The sequence below is a fragment of the Tyto alba genome, unplaced genomic scaffold (genome assembly GCF_018691265.1).
Source record: "Tyto alba isolate M040663 unplaced genomic scaffold, T.alba_DEE_v4.0 Super-Scaffold_48, whole genome shotgun sequence".
NCBI classification, from domain to species: Eukaryota; Metazoa; Chordata; class Aves; order Strigiformes; family Tytonidae; genus Tyto; species Tyto alba.
In genome coordinates this window covers 6,857,001-6,879,136 of record NW_024881324.1, presented here as the reverse complement: position 1 = coordinate 6,879,136, position 22,136 = coordinate 6,857,001, and the positions used below count along the sequence as shown (strand labels likewise).

Below are 22,136 nucleotides of genomic sequence, written 5' to 3'. Positions count from 1 at the left end.
AGTTTGCTTGCTAGCCCTGACTAATTCAACACATCGTAGGAACTGAAACTACAGTAGAACTCAATGGCGTTAAACAAGTTCCACTTAGGTGAAACACTAGAACAGAAACCCCAGGGGTAATATCTGGCCTCTCCTGAACGTACAGCTGGGGAAGGGCTGTGGGCCAGGGCCTGGGCTCTACAGGCAGCCCTCAGGGCGCAGAGCAGCGGATGCCAGCCCGCAGCCCGCTCCGAGCACATTTATTTTGCCAAGCAGGCGCTAAAGCCAACCTGCTGGAGAGACCGGCCTGGCGCCGGCCTGCCGAAGCCCGGCCTTGACGCGCCTTAGGCCGGCTCTGCCAGCGCTCGGAGTGATGCACTCCCGTTTGCGGGGAGTAAGGGCAGGCTAGCTTCAGCCCGCGGGATCCCACGGCCAGCTGCTCCCCGGGGGCGCGCCTGCTTCCCGCCCACGAGAAACAAGGGGCAGCTGGGGCTGGTGGCACAAGGGGAACACACGCATGGGGACAAACGAGGACTGGCCTTGTTAGGGAAAAAGCTGCCACAAAAACAAACGCGGGGGCGTCTTTTCTCTGTTTCAGCAGGTGCAGGGTGTAAAGCTCAGGTGTTCTGTAAAACCCCGCAGATCTGAACATCTCCCCTCACGAGCGTGAGGGATCTCACCCCCACTCACCCATTTTCACACTGGATGGCTGTGATTAATAATGCCAGGTGGTGACACAAAGCAATTGGTTTATTCAGATCAACCTTTTAATCCCATCTCACCCTCAAAATAAATTACCAAATAAACTCTTCCATGAACTATGCTCTAAATCATGAGGTGGTCACAGGACAAAAACTTCCCATCAGAGGAAAGGGAGAAAAAAAAAAAAATTACTTTTTTGGAACTTGTTTTGCTTTCACCGATTTGTTTCTTTCCACGATGTTAGGATTCTGCAAAATTTTAATCTGATACAAAAATCACAATACAGTAAACAGCAGATTCTTTGCTCAATCACACATCAGTTAAATGATCCTAAAGCAATACCAATACTTTAATAAGGGACTTGCTTCTACAAATCCTGATAAAACCATTTCTGGAAAACAGCCATTTAAAAAAATGCTTTAGTTGGTTTTGATGTGTCGTACCAGCCTGTTTTACTGGGCTAAGTGGATTTAATAAAAAAAAAAAAAAAAAAATCTGACACAGCATTTAGCAGCAGGTTATCTCAATGAACAACAAGCTCTTAGAAATTAAGCCTCAAAACATCCCTGTAAGCCCAGGACTTTACAAGCAGGAAAACTGGCATCAACAGGCTAAGCCACATGTCAAGATCATACAAGGGCTCTGTCTTGACTCTTGTGATGATCATATCACATCAGCAATATTTTGTAGAGAATGTTTTACTATGACTGATTTCTGTTCAGGTTTCATATTAGTGTTATCCTGCTGGAAAGCAACCCTTCCATAAGGCGGGATTTTTTGACTAGAACAGTCTGATCCATTACAAAGCTTTTTCAGCTTTAACCCATAACTGCGAGCTTTAAAACGCTAAACCTGCCTGGCTCCTCAGTTACTTCGATACCAAAATGGAAGTGCTGCATCACACTAAAACCACACAGTAGGGCTGATGTAGCAGTGAGCACCAGCTGCGCCATTAGAGCAGCACAACTCCACAGATCATGGGGTGCGTGTCCCTTCTCTTATTCTGGGCTGGGTTTTCCCCCTGCTTCTCCCCGTCTTTTGTTTTGCTTTTACTTGGCTTTAGATTTTGGCTTGGCCAGTTGTCAGTGCTCCCAGACACCTACTCCCAAGGGACTTGTCTTGCCCTCATTACCAGCAGGCGTCACGTGGAAGGATGTGAAATACCCTTGCTGCTGAGCTCAGGCCACAGTCCTTGCTCCAAGGATTGCCGGTGAAAGCCCTGCTCCCCCTTCTCCCTGCCAGGGCAGAAGTCAGCGCCAGCACCGTCCAGCAACCCCATGGCCAGAGTTTTCTACTTGAATCATCTCTCTCTATTGCCAAGAGATGAAAAGCTTCTCCTGCCAGTCGCCAACAGCACCAGGCTATTCGGGCAGCTGGTCTAACTCTTTACTAGATGCTTCTTCTCACACTAGTCACAAGATTATTGATTAATAATTGTATATTTCTGTAAAAGAGCAAAAATGCTTCTCTGTGTGAAAAAGTTTAAATATATAAAAACACTTCATAAAAATACTTATTAAAAAAAACAAAATGCCCCATGAGCCTGTAAACGTTTCCTGTAAAATCTCTCTCAACTGGAATAATTTGAAATACAGTCACTCAGGCTCTTTTCTTCCCTGTCCAGTAAGATTTTAAGATAACCACTAGAAATGCCACTTCTACTTCAACCCTCATCCCACCAGTTTTTCTTCTTCTTTGTTCATTTCCAATATGACAGTTCAATTTCCCAATGTCGGCAATCTTCTTTGGAGGCATCATTTGTCTTTGCTTTTAACAGAGTTCTGCATGGCCTGATTCTGAGGCTTTCTAATGGAGTGCGCTTGAGGTCTGATCCGTAACACGAGCAACGCCAGGATGCTTAGAATGTGCATGTGAAAATACACAGACCTGGGAACAAAAGCAGAGGAGAATATTATATTTTTCTTGGTAATAACATGAATTGTGCAACCTCAATAAGTCCATGCAGAATTTAGTGCTAAGGTGTCCTGGTTCAGGCTGGGACAGAGTTAATTTTCTTCCTAGTAGCTGGTACAGTGCTGTGTTCTGGATTTAGTATGAGAACAATGTTGATAACACACTGATGTTTTAGTTGTTGCTAAGTAGGGCTTATCCTAAGTTAAGGATTTTCCAGCTTCCCATGCTCTGCCAACAAGGAGGTGTCCAAGGATTTGGGAGGGAGCATGGCCAGGAGAGCTGACCCCAGCTAGACACAGGGATATTCCATACCATAGAACATCATGCTCAATATATAAATGGGAGGGGTTGGCTGAGTGTGGAGGCGGGCACAGATTGCTGCTCGGGGACTGGCTGGGCATCAGTCAGTGGGTGATGAGCAACTGCATCGTGCTTTACTTGTTTGTCTTGGGTTTTATTTCTCTCTCTTTTTGTTATCTTCATTTTCATTACAAATGCTATTATTATATTATATTTTGTTTCAATTATTAAACTGTCCTTATCTCAACCCACAAGTTTTACTTTTTTTTTTTTTTCCCCCTATTCTTCTCCCCCATCCCACTGGATGGGGGAGGGCCACGTAGAGGTGTGAGTGAGCGGCTGCATGGTGCTTAGTTGCTGTCTGGGGTTAAACCAAGACATAAAGGATAAATGCAGAAAGTATGAATCTGACCTAGAAAGTGCAAAAATACACCCCTGAATTTCACACAGTCTATGCATGTGGTATATGCTGGCATCGATGAACATGTTGCTGTGGATGTTAATGAGGCAAGGAATCAATCAAACGCCAGAATTCAAAGTCTGACAGCTCAGATAAACCCATGCAATTCAACCCCAGACTTACTCAGCCCATCTCTCCTTTAATCTTAGAGTGCACAAGGCTACATTCTGAAGAAACATCCCACATAAAACTTGCACAAGTTTTTTAAAAATAAAAGTGACAGAAAAAAAAATTCATTCCAAGTGCTGAGATCTGAAATAAATCAAAACATTCACCTGAACTGGGGAAGGTCAGGTAATGATGTTTACAGAAGGGTTGTGTTTTTGAAGGCAACTACTCAGAGATATCTTTAGTTGAGATCTTATTAAACATCAAATATTTTTACTTCAAACAATTCAGTATACAGAACAGAACAGAAATAAACAGAACAGAAATAAAAGATACTTAAACCAACTACATGAGGCTCTGGCAGCTTGGGGATAATGACATTTGGGAGTCATATGGTCCAGCCCTTAACCACAGAGATGCACAGATGCACCTTCCTACAGTCTTATTTATGCTTCTTATCACAGTTTTTAATATCATTGTAAGATCCTTAAGACCACTGTGACGCATGCAGTGTTCCAAAAAATTAATGCCCTGGTCCAAAGGCCTACAATTTCCTTGCTTAACAGTCTCTAAGTTTAAATGTTAACTATGTTCAAAGTCACTAGGACAAAAAATAGTAAGGAATTAAACTAAGAAAGATTGGAAGCAATTTTTGTATGGTAAGTTTTCTGTGTTGAAATCAAATATTTTAAGAGACAGGAATAGAATATGTCAAAATTCAAGCCCCTTCAGACAGACTTACTGGCAGCAGCTACCTCGACTACCAGATTTATGTCTTTTATGTTGGAGGAGGGAATTGTCATTGTTCTCAATCAAAATCTGTTACTCTAGTGTCGACAGATCACTATAGAATGAAAGAAAAAGTAAAGCGATGCAGTCCAGTCTCCCTTTTCAAACTATTTTCTCAATTTCTCTATCTCAAATTGCTTTTTATTAGAGTATATTCAATATACTCTGCAACACCAGTGTTTTCTTATTTTTAAGGAACCTAGGGAAATACTCATTTCCTATGGAAGTATACAAAAGGAAAAGCATACTCATTTCAAGAAGTAATGCTTTGCCAGGCACCCTCTTATCTCCTGTTGACTGATCACATCTCCTGTTCTACATGTTCAGTATCTGGAAACTTGGTCGTTTCTCATTGAGTCCTTCCTACTGCCATCTCATGTCACTCTTACCCTCTCCAGCCTTGGCCACTGTTAACTGGTTGAGACTCAACTGTTTTGAAAAAGGAAACTGAGTATGTGAGAAGTCACATAAGGACACAGAAAGATTGAGAAGCACAAGCGAGGTGCTCTGCCTTGGCATTGTTATTATCATCTCAATTAAGATACAGGAGTGCAAAAATCACCCCTTACACATTATTAAGCATCCTGTTTGAACTCCTTTCAAATTCGATGAAATGACAACTGCCTTTCAGTGTGATTTAGGTTATCTAACAAAAGTCTGGGCCAGTCGAGAGAATAATAGTCAAGAGGAGAGAACTTACTTGTAAAACTTAATCGTGGGCTCAACAGCCAGCATAACAAATGGTGCAACAGTATAGCACACGGCCAGTTGAGTGGCAACCCAGGTAACAAGGTCGTAGGCTATCTTGAGAGGCACTGACGAGAGGAAGTAGTGTCTGCAATTGTTTCTTATCTGCAGGTTAGGGAAAAGTAAACAGAAAATTATATAAATCAATTCCTTAGGCAAAGTCACGCAGGTGCACTGTAGCGCATTATTCCACTTATCATCATTAGTATTACAGAAAAGTTTATACTCCAGTTAGAAAGTACTGAGAGTAGGAAGACAGACATGTATTGACTGACACGTCCAAGATCCCACAGTCAACCAGTGGCAAACAGAGAAGCGTCCCCCAATTTCTTCTGTCATAATCATGGGGGCAGACTCTCATGCTGGGTACCTGGCACAGTGACTTTGGGAAGGAGAGTTGTTATGATTTGGTCATCCTCTCTCCTGGTTTTGATTTATTACTGGTTGTCAACAGTGAACCAAAGTTACTTTAAATGAATAAATATGTGTTTATATTTGCAACCGTGTGCTGTTCCCTAGAGCTTTCACATCTATGAAATCCCCCAAAATGAGAGGCAAAGAACATGTTAAGACTGCATGTTCAGCAACCTGATCTAGACATAGTGGTTAATACTGATTAATAGTTTAAAATCACCTTTCCAATTGACCTGGCTATTTATCCATAGTCAAACTCTGAAAGACAACGGTAGTGCTTCCAAGCTCTGCACAACCAGCTGGTTCAGGCTGAAAGATCAGCAGTGATAAATTTAATAAGTGAGACATGAAGCCTGTTCTGTCTTTGGTGACTCTACCCCAAGTGAGGCCCATAAACACAGAGACCAGTTTACTGCATCAATGTTATGTGCATGAAGGAGTTCAAGTTTGGGCTAATGCTCAACCCGTAACAGCTTCTTATGGTAAGACTGAGCCCAGAGCCAATTACAGGCCAGCATATAGGCAGCATGACCAAGCAGAAAGTCTGGACTCCAACACGATCTTGAATCCCTAGCTAATTTGATTGCATGGAGATAGCCAGTGGCAGGATCAACTGTACACCCACAAGCAATGTTTCCTCTGACAGTCAGGGACAGCACTGCAGCACATGCAGAATTGGTGCTGGTGATAACTGCTGGGGATGCTTTGTAATAAGCATCAATACAGACCAAAGTTTCAGTGAATATCAAGCCCACAAAGGCGTGAAAGAAGGCTCTCAGCACAGAGAGGCTGCTTGGCTATGTCAGGGTGGTCCCTGCAGTTGACAGCTGGACAGTATCTAGCAGGGGCCTTAGAAGAGAACAATGAAAGGTACATACTGCTCTGGCTGCGAGTGTGATAAGGATTCCAGTGAGAAACGTAAAATAGTATCCAGGATAGATACCATGCCACAGGGCCGACAGGACAAACGTTAAAGCCGTAGGGTACCAGGGAGCTCTGTCATAGCAGACACTGCAAAGACGAAAACAAAACAAGAAGAGGCTGAATACCACTGAACAATGGACACTGCACTTCAAATCCTTCTCTGTTTTTAAGGTCTTATTCTGTTTTCTTAATAGTCTTATCTTGCCTCTGTTACAGATCAGGGCATGAGGTGCTTTCTCCTCATTTAGATGGAGGGTTAGATGGAAAGAGGAAGCATGCTTTTATGCACTGAGTATCCAGAAAGCGTCTGTACAAATATTCCGAGCTCACAGCATTTAAACAAATAGCAGAGCAAAGGGCAGGCGAGACTCCTCTTTCACCTTCATACCTCTATCTGGAATCACATGCTGCCCTTCAAAACTCTGATGGCAGATCAAGAGTGAGCCAAAGGACAGAGAGACATGACCTCCCCTTTCTCTGGTAGAAGGGAGGTATTTTTTAAGCACTGTTATCTGGCAGATGCTGGAATTACAGGGAGTGTTGTAAGCTATTGCAAAGCTGTGGATTCCTGCTAAATTTAACAGTCCAAAATCTTACTGCAAAGATGCAAGCAAATGATACCAGTTCAAGAACGCAGCAGCTGGTCTATTTGGCTATCTGAAGTTTAACAGAAGTTCTGTGTTCCAAAGAAACGGGTCAAGATAAAGCACTTCTTACCAGGAACGTCATCAGAATCATGAAAAATAGTAGATGTTGACTTTTAAGATGTATATATTTAACAACAAAAATAGTTATGATGACTACAATAAATTTCAGACACTACACTAACTGTATGCTGAGTTTTAAACATGCCAAAAAGTGTAACAAGTAGTAAGAGACAGTTCAATCTACAGAATTAGGACTTATGCTAGTATTTATATGTGCCTTAACAGTCACGGGTTAAAATCAGAACCCCTCAGTGCTATAAGAAGTCTTTTCTCTGTATCCTAAACAGGGACTCCCTGGCAAGTATCTTCTGTTAACTCCAAACCAGACTAGACTGGGGCCATGAAGATCTTGACTTCTCTCCAGTTCTAGCTGAACTGGATCCCAGTGACACAGCAATGCTCACCTCCAGTAGTAATATCCATGGGAAACAACATAGCAAAGTGAAACAGTGCAGTGAGAAACAGAGGCAAACAGCAGCCTAAAAGGTGCCAACAAAATGCTATTACTTTTTATTATGGAAGATCTGAACAGTTCATTTATGGCTTTGCTGCTCACATATAAAATGCAGGCATTTTACATTTGCAGCAATAAAACTTTACAGCACCAAGTACCCTTGTATTCCACCAACTGTAACAGACACAGGAAACCAAGAAAGACCAAGAGGCTGTACATTTATAAGATTCACCAGTCAGCGCTTTTCCAGGCCATCCAGAATTTCTGGGTCTCACAAGCAAATTACTGTTTCACTACTCTTACCGTTTTAGCCAGGCAGCTGTCTGAATGTTCCAGTTTTCAATGTACATTTTAAAACTTGTTGCAGTCTAAGAAAGAAGTTCACATGAAATGTTAGCACTGAAACCTGTAAAATAATACTTGCATTTTAAATTAGAGAGGAGATACATGGAAAAGATTAATTCTAGTAGGTAACTGTTGTGAAGACTGTGCCACAGTCTATCATTACACTAATACGTTTTGGGAGGGTCATTAACTAGGCTGATTGCTCACAAGTGACACTTGTCACTGGCTGTAAAATCTCACTTTGTTTTGTAAAATTAAATACAATGTTTGGTTATTTTTCAAATTACAGAAAATCTGAAAAGCTTTCTTGTTTTAAATGCTTGGCCTTCCCTTCAGTTCATAAACAGCTTCATTTTTGGAAGAGATATCTTGCTACCCATTACGCAGTCCGAAATTCCCTAGAGTGTTATTAAAACAAATTGTTAATAAAACTAAAAGAAATGCATTATTATTTTGGGAAGGAAGGGGGAAGACTGAAAAATCCAAACCAAAAAAAAAAAAAAAATCTTAGGACTAAATTTAGAAGCTAATTCTCAGCCCACTGCCCAGCTTGAGAAACCAGAGTGGACTCCAGGGTCCTGGGAGAACCCCCTATACCTGGTAACCCCCAGCTCTAGGGGACTGCTAGATTCTGTTCAGCATTGGTTCCCCTAAACCTGGTCAACTTCACCTCTGGTGGTTCCCCATCCCTGCTCCCGCCTTGTTCCTCTCCTGCTGACAGAAACCTCCAAGGATCTCCTCACAGAGCAGGGCAGTGACACCACATTATTTTCCCATATCAGCTGAAAGCAAGGGCATACTGAAAACATGGCAAAGGGGCATATGCAGATATTTTTGCACTTCCATGCAGAATCCTGAGGGCTAGCACTTCATCCTCTGTGTTTAGAGAGTTAAAATGATTAGCAATTCCCAATGCAGTACTGACACATTTTAATTGCATTACTGCACCAGGAGAAGCCAAGAAAAGTATAATTTCTCTTCCAACTAATATTGTCACTCTCTTTTGGCCTCCTTTAAGTTCCCCTGTTACATTACCAAGAGAGAAAGTAGTCACTGGCTGACAAAATACACATGCTGCCACGGCTTTCAAGCCCCCCACATGCATTTAGCCCCCATCACATTTTAATGCCCTCACAACTCCTGGCACATGCTTATCTTTACTACAGATCAGGTCATTTCTTAGCCACATTTAACTCTCAAGTTCCCAACTCTTAAGGAATTTTACATATGCAAGTGGCTACAGCTGCTTAAAATACACTGTACAATCACACTTAAACTATAACTCCTGGAATTGTTGTTGGTGCATAAGATGACAGTTCAAGGCTTATTCAAAATAATGGTCTCTGCAGCCTCTCTTTTTCTCATTGCAAACATGACCAGATCAATGGAGGGCACTCTGTTTTACTCTCCTGGCAATAATTTCTCCACCCCGAACTCTACTGCCCATGTGACCAGTAAAGGAAAAAAAAGTTTTGAGGGGCCTTACAGTTCAGTGGGTAGAGAGGAGCAAACACTCCTGTTTCCTTAATTTAGCTTGATTAAAAAAGCATTGCTGGCACTTCATGTGCCTCCTTCAAGCAGGAACTGCCTTGGCCCATCAAGGCAAGGATCCTTTCCTGCCCCAAAACTGAATCAGATATTGATTCAAGATCTCGGAGTGATATCTGGTATGTAGCCACCATTGAGGAGTATAAAGTATTTCTGGGCTGTGTATTCCGTACCCCTCAAGCAGACATGTATACTAAGGATTAATTAAGGTTTGTTTGTTTTTTTTTTTTTTAAAAAAAAAAAAAGACAGAGAGAAAGGATGTTGAGAAAGAGAGATTGTATAATGATATTTCCAGCTTTGGCATCTTTCAATGAAGAATTTAATTTTTGAGAAGAGATATTATAGTACATTCACTTAGTCACAGATCATTTAGCAATAAAGCAGTCAACTTGTTTTCATCTGCTTTTCTTTTTAAAATCATAACTACAGGATTACAGGGGGAAGCTCCTCCTATTTCTAAAGAAAAGAAGCCTTTAGAAAGCAGTCTCAGTCACACAAACATTTTCACATCCCACTGGCATTCACAAAATATTCTTCAAGGCAAAGAAATTACATCGGCCACCCTTTGCATTACAGAAACAAACATAAATAGCTTACAAAAGACTAATGGATGTTAAAAGTACGCTGCAGTCACAAGAAACATGTGACAAATGTTTTGAGAAACAGTGTGGTTTGCTGGATGGAGCTCTAGATCAGCAGCCATCTAAGCTGCATGTGGCCCTGGCAGCTCCCGTTCAGGTTGCTCGGTTTGTACCTGTTCTCTCTACAACCCTTGTTTTTCACCGTTTACGAGAGGCACCCCAGGCATGTGCAGGGACCCAGCCCTTGCACGTGCCTGTGCAATGACTGCTCGTGGTGGCCTCTTTCACTACCATCACCCATCTCAACTGGGTTACAAAAGTGGAAGACTGCTACAAGTAAATAAACAGAATTCACCACAGATGGTGAAGAATCATAGCTGCGAGCAATTTATTGACCCACTGAACTCAGCTACAATCTACAGTAATTGACTGCTCATTTATTAAACATCTGATTAATCATTTATTAGTCCTCTATAAACTATTTAGAGATGCAACCTGAATACAGAGCATGACAAAGGCTGCATGACAGATGCTTTTTATCTGCCCAACAGGCAAAGTATGAAACCTCTCCATGTTAAAGAGGGGCAGCCTAGTGGCATGGACATATTCCTGCCAGCATGCATAGTTCTCTATAATTATGCCAATGCAGCCACTTCTTTAACTCACCTCAATATTCCAGATATTTAAATTGGACAACAGGTCCCAGCGGAAAGCGCCCGTCTCATCAACTCCACTGAATCCATAGCCAGCTGCATTGTTGACTGCATCTGCTGCAATGCCAAAGCAAAAACAGGTCAAATCAGACTGCCAGAGGAGCCACATTTTCTTACAAGTCAGTATGGCACCAAATACACATTCAAGACAGCTTTGTAGCAATTAGCAACCTCTATTTGAAAGAGAAGCTTCCTCTTGGCAAAAGGGTATTGCTGTAAGGCAACACAAAAGTCATTTCCTCAAGAGGAAAGACTAGCTAATCCTTGGGCACAAGAAATAAAAAACTAAAACAATGGCTATAAATCACTTTTCCCATTATTTTGCCTTTATTATCTATCTGAGATGGATGTACAAGAGTTGCCATAAAATAAATTAGCATTTTCCTCAACAGGGTACCTGGATGTCACAGCATTTTCCAGAACTCAGAAAAACCACAGAGTGACAAAGACATGTTTACCATTCCTATTAAGAATTTCAACATGATTGTTTTAATTGTGAATTACTTCCTTTCATACTTCTGCAGAAAAAGCCTTTTGCTAATCCTGTTGCTCAGCACCTCCCTAAGTACCTCACCATCTCTACAAATCAAGTGTCGAGTAACTTCGATGACAGACCTAACTACTTTAAGTGCAAATAAAAGCTTGGGTAAGGGTAGGCATTTCACATGCTGTACTCTTGCTCCTTCCCAGGGTGCCGGTCAGCTACCTCCCCCCTCAGCCTTGCCTGGCACCCGTCTCATCGCCGGGTCTCAAGATTCTGCTTCTAACGTGTCCCTGGCAGAAATCCTCTCTCGCTGTCCTAAGAACCCAGGAGGTACTCATTACCTCTGGATCACCAGGTGCAGACAACACCAAGGATTTTTGGAACAACAAGGAAAGTGAGAATAAAGATAAGGCTCTTTCTTCTAGACCATTTACAAACTACAAGCCTGGTTAAGTTACACGCTAAAAAAGTCAGCATTTCTTTCCCAAGAATGAAAACTGATTTTGCTTGTAAGTGCTATGAGTACAAGCACAAGCTCACGGAGGCATCACAAAGCACAAAACTAGGGAGAGAACCTAATTAAAAGCAGCAAGAGGGACAATAAATGAATAAATAAATGAGCAACCTTCTCTAACCTGAAACTTCCAATTCTATTTTCCACTTTACTAAACGAGCTAGATTTTACTGGTGGAAATGTCAGTCTCCAAGTTTTCAATTCTCCCTGTTAAAAAAAAAATAAAAAAAAATACACAAACCAAACACCAAAACATCCAATAACCCTGTCTAAAATTATATTTACTTTATGGCCTGCCAGTGTCTTGCTATATCAGTAACAAGCTGCAAGGCCCGTAGCACCCTGACCAATCGCAGACACTGTAGCTGCGCCCTAAACCGTCCCCCCTGAGCACGGGGACTCCTGGATTTGCTCCTCCTTGCTGCTCCAATGTGTGGCAGGGACCGCTTAGTGTTTCTTTCCCAAAAGCAAGAAACCAGAAATTCAGGGACGTAACACCACAGCAGACCCGTCTGCTCTCGCCTCCCGAGCTGCTGTCTGCAGGGCCAGGTGGGAAGCGCAGTAGAAACGGCGCTTGTTCACCCTCGAACTGCTCACGACAGCCCAGCCTCTGCGAAGCCCTTTCCCTGCTGCCACGGCTCCTTGGACATCGGCGCTTGGTCCCAAACTGGTTTCATCGCCAGCTCTGAGTTACGTTTGCAGCCACGTTCCCATGACTATTGCTAACGCAGCGAGAAGCCGGATTTTCCGTCTTTCCGTGGATGTGGAGAAATTCAGCAGCGTGGCTCTTGCACAATAGCGTGACCGCCCTTTTCTGAGGACAGCAAGCGCTTAAGTTTCAGCAGGTGTTTTTATAATGCCCTGGGCCATGCCACCAGGAGCTAAACTCCAAAAGGATACAGTGCCTGCTGTTCTGCTGCCTGGATTTGAAACGTGAATAGCCGAGGCCTCACCCTCCAGTATGCAACGCATGCTTTTCCCAACCCCCTCATTTGTAAGATATTTCTACAGCCTCTACAGCTTAGTCACGTCACAAATCCAGGTTCAGTCTATCTCTTTGATAATGGACTTTTAGTCAACTATAATGCTGGGGAAAATGGAAGCAACAATTTAACACTGGCTCTCACAAATATAAGCTTCTAAGCAAGCAGTTCTTTATCCCAACGCCTTTCTCATCCCATGCATGCCAGTCCTGGCTGTCTTCCCTCAATCTCTCAGGTTTTTTATTCCCAGCAGTTTAATCACAGACTTGCAATGCATTTCCCTGGCTCTTTCCATCCCATCTCAATGACACTCTTCTCAGTTTCAGGTGTATGCATTGCTGGCCTGGCTTTCAAGATCTCCCCTACACACATAGTCTTGAAATACCAGCAGAAAAAATTCAGTCTCTCAATCATCAGCCTGGCCTAGAAGGATTTGACTCCTCACACACAGATGGGAAAGGTGGCTTCTAGAAGGAAAAAGGTAAAATACAATATTATTTTGACCACCAGTCTAACTGGCTCCCAATAAGAGAAATTTGCTTCTCTCTATAATTAGGCATCCTCCTTTTCTCCTTTTCCACGCACAGATTCTTGGGTCCTTCCCATCACCTCCTTTGCTCCCCACCTTGCCCATGGTTCTCCACCCCTTTTCTCTTGACCACTCAAAGCCAACACACAGTACAGGAACATGCAGTGCCTCAAGAGGCAAAGCCTAACATCATCCCCCCAACAAGCACTACAGCTTTCTATTACAGATGCCATGTGCTAAAGATGTCCCTAAAGGAAGGGAGAGGTCTGCTTGGGCTGAAATGTATTTGTAAAGCCTGAGCCAGTGTGATCAATTTTAACCTCCCAAGCCCACTGATACAAGTGACAAATAATGAATAAAGCATAAAGATCACAGTTTAGAGAAGGCAAATTATCCCCCCCCCCCCCCCCCCCCCAAAGAATTCCTGTAATATTATTTTGGTATAAATAAAAAGTTTTAATAAGAGGAAATTGTTACATTGACTTTACTGGTAAGAAGCTGGAAAGCAGATTTGGTTCCAGAGGCAGGGGATGTCAGACAAGCTAGAAGAGATTATATGCACATTTTTTCAAAACTTTTGACATCTCCCCACTTCAGTGGGATCCATTGCCTACAGGATCACGTGTACATCTCCCATAGGAAGTACAGGTCTAGGGACTAATTCCTCCCCCCTCCAATGTTTCAGACCCCCTCCCCCATTAATGAACTTATTGGTTACCTACAAAAATAAGTGATGTAGCCAGACTTACCTAATGTCCATGCAAAGTAATACTTTGGTTTTGCTGCCTGTGTTACAACATACAGGTAACCAAGTCTTGACAAGAAGGGTGTTTTATCAAGAAATTCATTATCAATAATATATGTCATAGGAAAGTTCTTGGTAAGTGTCAAGAATAAAATGAGAGATACTAGTGTGATACACAGCTTGTACATCACTGCTCCCTAAAAAGCACAAAACAATGCAACATTGATTAGAAACATTTGCTTAAAGAAAAAAAAAAAAAGACAGTAGTCATGACATACAAAAAAAATGTGCTTCAAGAAGCAATAATAAAATTAGCAGCAACAAAGTTGATAATAATTAATTTAGAGAGGTAAGAAAGAAAAGGCTACAGTCAAAGCTTTGGTTTAATTTATTTTACTGAACTGCCTATAGGTAGGTACAAAGGACAATTGGTGATGAACTTCACAAGAGACTCCTACATCAGTTAGAGAACGTCCTAAAATGAGTAAAGATACCAACAAACAAAAAAAAAAAAAATCAAACCCTACAATGTAAAGGAAAAATCTTCCCTAAATGGACTGTTGTCTCCTGGAACTAAAGACTGGATCTGTCCTGGGAGCCAAACCCATCAGTATTCAGTACAATAGTAGGTCTTATTGCCCAGTTACTGTCCAGAGGTCTTGCTGAAAATCACTCGTCCAAAAAGCATACATCTTACACAGCATGCATACCTTCCCGTGATATAGGGTATCTGCTACATCATACTGTTTTCTATTACCACTTTGTAGCTTTCCATATACTAATATTATTGACAATCATGTCAGTGGTTAAAAGCTCAATTTCAAACACACATCAGGAGTAAACTCTCCTTGATACAGTCATAATTAAAAAGGTAAATCTGGCACTTGGGTACCATCTAAAAATTGACTTGTTCTCAAAAGACTAATAAAAGTGCAATATACTATTGAAACAACAATGCATTTTTTAGTCCCAAGTACTCTTTTTATACCTCCTTCGCATTCAGGAATTAATGTGCAATTATCTTTAAATGGTTACAATGCAAATTTTAATAATCTCTGCTGACTTGCATTAACACAATACAGGCCTTATTCTGACCTCAGTCAGACTAATGTAAGTCAGAAGTAACACCACTGAAGTCAGTAGAAGTACAACCATGTGCAACAGGAATCACGTATGGATAGGTACATCATTTCAGAGGAGACATTCTGCACACACTCACAAAGCTATATATTCAGTGTTGACTTGAGGTAACAGAGAAGAATCTGGTTCTTATGGTATGTTATCCTGCCTTACAAGAAGGTCATTTTATAAGGAGGTCTTAAGTAATAACAAAAAAATCTAAAATAAAATTAGTTGTTAATTGTATATGAAAAATGACCTCCAAATAATCTTAAAGTCTTGCAAATCACCTGGACAAGCTACAGTTTCTGAGTAGCCATGATTCATGTATTTCTAACATCTCCTGCACTATGGGTGATATTTGATGATTTTTTTTTTTTCCCATGACATTTCCTCTTCTGTTTGAAGCTGAACTGCATCTCATCATTGCCAGAACCTGTAGACTGTTCCCATCACTGCATAAAGGACAGCCATTAACCAATGACCTGCTTTGCAAACCAAGCGCATTTGGGGAATACAAGAGGAAGATGCTAGCCCCTTCACCCCTGACCCTGTGATAAAAACAGCAGCCACTTCACACTAAAAAAAAAAAACACAAAACCCTCTGTAACATTTACTGGGAAAATAATCCAAAAATAGATTTTCTTCTTAATTTTTAATTATGAGAATCCTGGACAAAGCTGTACTCTCCTGCCCTTTGCAATAAATCTCTGTCATTTTAAAACTTACAGTTGGAGAAGGATCAGGAAGTCTGTCATAACCCTTCTGCTTCCAGTTCACTTCTAATAGTTTCATGTGCACATGCCTCCCTTCAATGAAGGCTATATAATCCTTGTAATTGCTGCAAGGCCCAGCTATGATGCTCATAAAATTGAGGAGATAGCTTAAATACTCCAGTAACGAAGGTCTTGTCCTGTGAAAATCATCCACACATGATTATACAGGAAAAAAAAACAAAAACAAAAACAAAAAAAACCCAACAAAAATGGAAAACCAAACCAAACAAATCAAGGTAAAACCCAGCAAAGGCTTTCACAAATGCTTTTTGTTGTACTGTCTGCCTCAGTCCCCGGGTCTCTCCTACCACCCTCCCTGCAGCTGAAAGCTCACTAGATGTGTTTTGAAGAAGATAAAGCACAGCCTCTCATATCCCAGTGATGTCTGGCAGATGGCAGTCAGAACAAGGCTAACGTGGAAGTGCTTAATCTACAGGTGAACAAATGCTCTGATCTGAAAATTTGTAATCTTATTACTAGAAACATTTTAGTTAAAAACAGTCATAAATTTAGATGCCCACTCTCAAACAAACTGACTTGCACATTTTGAACAGGCCAGCAGTACCAGGAGCGAGAAGCTGGTGACTGTCTTTGCACATCTGTCCAGTATGTCAGAGACCAGTAACGGCTGGCAGACCACAGGCTGAGTAACACCGGTCTCACCAAGCTGTGCAATGCAGTACCTTGCCTGGTTGTGCAAACCACAAGGGAGGGAGCATTGAAGGCCAGGACTCTGGGGCTTGAGAGCAGCTCTCACCCACCCTTCAGTTCAGCCTTTTGAAAAATGGGAAGTGTGATGTGAGACGTAGAGGAAGAGAATAAAGGGTCATACTGTCCTACTGTGCAAATAAAGGAAGCAATTGCCTGTATTGCATCATGAACAGGAAAAGGAACTAATGGGGGAATACACATAAATCAAAAGACAGCTGAAGATAAAAGCCAGGAAAAGTCCATCGTGTTCATTATTTCCATTTTGCAAGTGCATATCCCACAAGGTCCTTGGGGGGTTTTGCATTAGATGAAAAATGAAGAAGATCCACTGTCCTTGCTACAGATCAGTAGGATGGAAAAGAAAGATGCACAGGACTCTCATTGCTAGCGTAATTCATAAGCTGTTGGGCTTGCTTTATTTATGAAACAGAAAACACCAACATCTAAATTATGCACTGAGATACACAGTGCTCTCCACAAATGTGCTAACAGTCACCATCCAAGTAAATAAGGAGTCTCCAGATGAGAACAGAAACTAGGGCACAGGGTTTAAAGACTTTCCTGTCCAAGACACAGATGGACACGCATAAACCAAAACCCACTTAAAATTCTTTCAGACCAAAACATAAATTTCTAGCAGAAAATCTAATCAACAGTTAAACATTTGTTGTTGCCTACTTTAATTCTGAAGCAGAATTAGTTTGAATAAACAGTTAGCTTAGCCAGGATTTTCTGCATTCACCCTCCTGGTTATTGTAGATGTTAGTCCCTGAATGATATGTTCTCTGGTGAAAGCATTTCACAGAAAGATGCAGCAAACAATTTGGGTTAAGGCTCATCTTTCTGTTCTGAAAAATCAAGTCCGTGATATGAGTTTGAGTTCTACAGTGAGATTAAAAATAAGTCATTAGTTTCAACTTAGATTCTGCACATGGGTGGGTGGGGAGACATGAGCAATGCACAAAGGAATGTACAGAGGATGAGTGAGAAACAAAAACAGACCAAGAACAGGAGGCAAGACAAAAGTCTGTATTACCAAAGGGGATTTAAAACTCTTCAGTTATGACTTGTCTGCCACCGACACTTGAGCTATTGGCATGTACTTTTCTACTATGAGCTCATCCACTGTACAAGGGGGAGAAAAAAAAAAAAAAAAAGCCTGTTGTTTGGTGAGAATTTGACTAGAATGAATCATATGGTCACAAGGGCCCAGTGCAGTTAAACATTATGCTATGATCTTTAAAAATAGACACAAAGCTATGGGTCACAGCAAAAGTTACACCAGTCTTCCTATAAGCACTTCTGCTTTTCAAGAAATTACTCCCTTCTTACTTTTAGAAGCTCAAAGGCAGATTTTCTGATTGCTGAATCTTCCACCTTAGAAATGAAGGAAATAATTTCCTTGGCCTTAAACACTTAACGGTAAAATGTAGTTATGGTTGGTACTTGTGCTGGTAACTCTGAAAAATTAGACTAGTCACATAATGTGAAGGACTAGGAATCTTAACATTATGGACGGAGATAGGAAAAATAAAATTCCAGTGTCCAAGAATAACAGCAAATAAAAACAGTACTTAAAGTGTCAGAGCCAAACCAAAATGGATTTTTACTACACAGTGGGTTGCTGACAGAGGAGGAGTATTTTACTTGGAAAAATAGCACATCATAGATATGATAAAGACAACAGCCTAAAGGTCTATATAGTACAGTCTTAGCCTGAATATGAAAGAGTTGATTCAGCAAAGACTAGTTTTGTTGCACATGAAGTATATATTTAAGTCAATGAGATGTTGCCAAGTACTCCAGTGCTTTACTGACCAGCATAGGGTGATAAAGGCAGAAGTCCATATAGCAGAGAAGCTATGTTTGTGTAAGGATGGCACTGACAGCAGCATTAGAAAAACAAAACTGCTCGAGCAAATAAAAAAAGGAGGTAGGACTTCTGGCTTATCATGGACTAGAAAGAAGCAGGGAACATTTTCATGGCCTGGCCACTAAATCAGTCCTGTCATTGCAAAGGAAAAAAAAAAACAAAAAACAAAAAAAAAAAAAAACAAAAACAAAAAAACCCACAATAACAACAACAACCCCCCCCCAAAAAAAACAACCAAAAAAACAACAAACAAACCCACAATCCAAACCCTGAACTCCTTTGGATGAAATTTAACAAAAATCACCAGGGGAATTAAATTCTTACTTTACAGCAAGCCGATTTTGCTCAGCAGTGAGTTCCTCAGCTTGTCGCCCTATTCCTAGAAAGAAAAAAGTCACATTAGATCTTTCCGGAAGCCAAACAGTGAAAGCTATCTCCAAAGCCTAATGTTTCCATCCCACAGATGGCTTTCTAAAGCCATAAGATTCAAGATTTCTTTGTCACAGGCAGTTGCAATACAGCTCAGTTCCTAACTTTTAGGTCAAGTATATACATGGCCCACCCTACCTCTTTACCCAGTTCCTTACATCATCCCACTTTTCCCACCCTTGCTACGCTTTCAGGAAGAGCAGCCATAGTATTCCCACACATGTAATGCAACTCCCAGTGCCACCAACTGGCAGCAAGCCCCAGCAGCCTCTAACAGTCCTGGGATGGAAAACCCTCTGTTCCCAGAAGCCGCTGGCTCATTTAAACACGAGCCTCCCGCTGGCTCCTTGGTGAGAAATGGAGCATTTCACAGCAGGAGAAGTGGGCAGTGGAAGAGAAAGGGCTCTCAGGGAACAGAAGCTCCACTGGTGTGAACGAGCAGCCTGGCTGCCTGCTGCCAGAGCAAGCTTAAACACAAACATCAGTAATAATCTGGAACTGTGCAGGGTCCACACTGGAAAGGCGACCTCCCGTTGAGTGCACAAGACCTTTGGGGCCAGAGGCAGAGCACAGCCTCGCTGCCCCAGGAAAACTATGGAAAAACCATGTACAATGGCCAGTGTGTAAACAGATGTTGCTCATAGCAAGCATCTCAAACCTTCACTCTGAAGCTTCAGCTGCCCATACTGTGAGAAATCTCACTGGCTTCAGCAGAACAACCCATGGCGGGATGAGTCACAGCACTTGATGCTGAGCATGCACATACACAGGCTTGGCATCAATTAACACTACTGTTCTAAATGTCCTTAAAAGACTGCTGATAAGCTGCTCATTTCCATTCTCTCTGTTATTTTCATTTGTAAATACTGTGAGGGCATGAGTTCCAGGGAAACTATTAAGCACTTAATTACTTAAAGGGCTGGGTATTTTGTTTGTCTGTTTCCATTTATGGGCAGCTGCGTTAAATTTTTACAAATAGGAAGTTGTCACTGATGCTCGAACTGCAAGCTGCCTCCATCTGACCAACCGCTCTGTATGTGGATCTTCACAGCGTGGCGAGCCTTTTCCACCAATCTGGGGGATTCCTGGTTTGCTTAAAATGCTCCTGCCTCTGCCGTTACCTTTTCCTTTCTGTCCATTTACCTTCAAAATTCTAGGTGTGCAATCTAGGCTGCACACCACTGGGGCACACAGTGATACCTGAGCTGGCAATCTTAAATTACAGAAGTAGAGAAGCCCCAGCAACATGAATGTCAATGACAAGGTCAATTAGCTGAGCTACAAGCTGCACCCATGACAGCCAGCTAAAAGCACTAGACTCACTTGCATAAACTTGGCTTGCAAACAGTGCCAGACCCTGCAGCCTGTGGCATGGCCATCACCAAAATCCCAGATCGTAACAACTCTACAGCAGGCTACAACGCAGTGGGCCTCAGACCATGAGAAATTCACACTGCAACATCAGCAGACGTGAGCAATAATGGTACTGATGACAACTGACATTTCTAGTCTTTGCACTGTACTAGACACAGGCATTTTACTGGGAAATAATAGTGCTCTTTGTCACAGCACAGCACAGGACTGAAGACAATGTTATTTTGCTTGTAACTGTGCTTCTTCCTGCACTGGAAAAAAGCTACTGAATTCCATCTCTCACAATTCATGTAGTATACGATCACTGAATGTATCAATGATAACATATTTTCGCTACGTTAACATTAATGACTGAACCTAAGTATCAAACACAACTCTTGATTTTTGATAACCAAGAACAGCTTCAGAGAGCTTAATGGAGGTGCACTGTAGCATCTAAAGAGCAGATACTGCTACTAGCTAAAATCCAAATTGGGCCCCAAGGAAGTAGAGCACCCAAAGGGGAAAACAGTTGTCTTCATTAATGCAAAGGCAGTTTGATCCTAGAGGACTGATCAATACTTGAAGTTTATCATTTTCCTCCACAAAGCATTTTTCTTACTCATTTGGAGCAACTTGCTGAACTACACTCATCCCCTCTGTAACTCAACCACAGAATGTGCTGGAATAAAAAGGCTGTCTTTGGGACACAGGAAGAAATTTCTTTTCTTACCATCATGTAACTGGCATGCAAGTGTCGTGATCTTCTGTGTAATGATCATCAGCGGACTATAACAAAGACAGAATCAACAGTTACCTGTCTTGTAATACAAATTATTCCCAAGTTTCTTACTGAATGTCTTCATCCCTTTAAAAGGCATAACTGTATTAGCAACAAGTGGCAAACATCCAGTTAAAACTAGAGGAGGAACTCAGGCATAAGACAATTGCCTGGGTTCAAAACAACCCCACAGAAACTTGCACTGGAATTTTTAATTGCTAAGGGCTCACAAAACCTTATTTTACGTCTCCCAATCCTGCAGCAGTGCAAATTGTGATTCAGAAGGAACCTCACCACGAGGAAATGACAGCATCTGCAGCCCACTGGGCTTCCTTCCAGGCAAAGACCAAATTCAAGCCCCATATGATGCAACACTAGAATATAGCAATGCTGCTGTAACATAACTGGCTCTTCTTACTGTTACTCTCCTATTGTCCATCTCCTCAGTGCCCTAGAAAAAGTCAGTTCTACAGATACACAGCTTATTTACCCATATGAAGAGCCCTATCAATTAGGACTGCATGCTCACACCAGAATAGCTGTCGGCACAGCAATTCCCCACTTACTTCTTGGCCCTGCAAGTGCCTTGTGGACAGCTTGTCCAAAATGTACCATCCAACTGGGAGTGTTTGGGCACGTGGGATCTGGAGCCTCCCAAAAAACATGAGCTAGCTGTACCTGAGCCATGACTTACAGGATACAACCACCCAGCAGCTTTGCGGCCAACCAAACAAGCAGCGTAGGAACAGCCGCTCTGTTCAAGAGGGGCCGCCTATACTTCCAATACCCAGTTTTACAGAGTTTCTTAGCACTGTAGGCAAATGTGAGCTGTTGCAGCTAAGGAATAGAAAGAAGGCAAAACTCAGCTTAGTGGCATCAGAAGCTGGCCCCTAGGAGCGTAAAGGACACAGCCAGGAGCATTCAGAGTAATGCATGTATGTAAAACCAGTTCCACAGAAGAGATTTGTGTTCGCTGAGGATTAATACAGTGGATTGTTTCTTGATGTAGTGATAAATTATCAACATAAACCATGCAGAGGTTTCTGCTTGAACACGAATTATGTCTTCGACATGGAAATTAAAAACCAGATTTCTGTGCATGCTATTTACAGAGTTTGACCAGCATATGAAACTTTTTAAAGAGATGTAGATG

General features: G+C 41.8%; 1 protein-coding gene across 2 annotated transcripts in view; it reads right to left on the bottom strand.

The window, feature by feature from the left end:
• Positions 1-711: 711 nt before the first annotated feature.
• The window catches only part of MBOAT1 (membrane bound O-acyltransferase domain containing 1), a 59,297-nt gene continuing 37,872 nt past the window's right edge, over positions 712-22,136 (bottom strand). For both annotated transcript variants that reach the window (XM_042806919.1, XM_042806920.1), the window contains 9 exons: positions 20,936-20,991; positions 18,745-18,799; positions 15,790-15,973; positions 13,946-14,138; positions 10,640-10,743; positions 7,802-7,866; positions 6,292-6,424; positions 4,953-5,104; positions 712-2,568 (listed from right to left, as the gene is read on the bottom strand). In XM_042806919.1, coding sequence (XP_042662853.1) covers positions 2,436-2,568; positions 4,953-5,104; positions 6,292-6,424; positions 7,802-7,866; positions 10,640-10,743; positions 13,946-14,138; positions 15,790-15,973; positions 18,745-18,799; positions 20,936-20,991 — 1,075 coding nt within the window. In that variant the 3' untranslated portion in view covers positions 712-2,435. The remainder of the gene's footprint in view (positions 2,569-4,952; positions 5,105-6,291; positions 6,425-7,801; positions 7,867-10,639; positions 10,744-13,945; positions 14,139-15,789; positions 15,974-18,744; positions 18,800-20,935; positions 20,992-22,136) is intronic.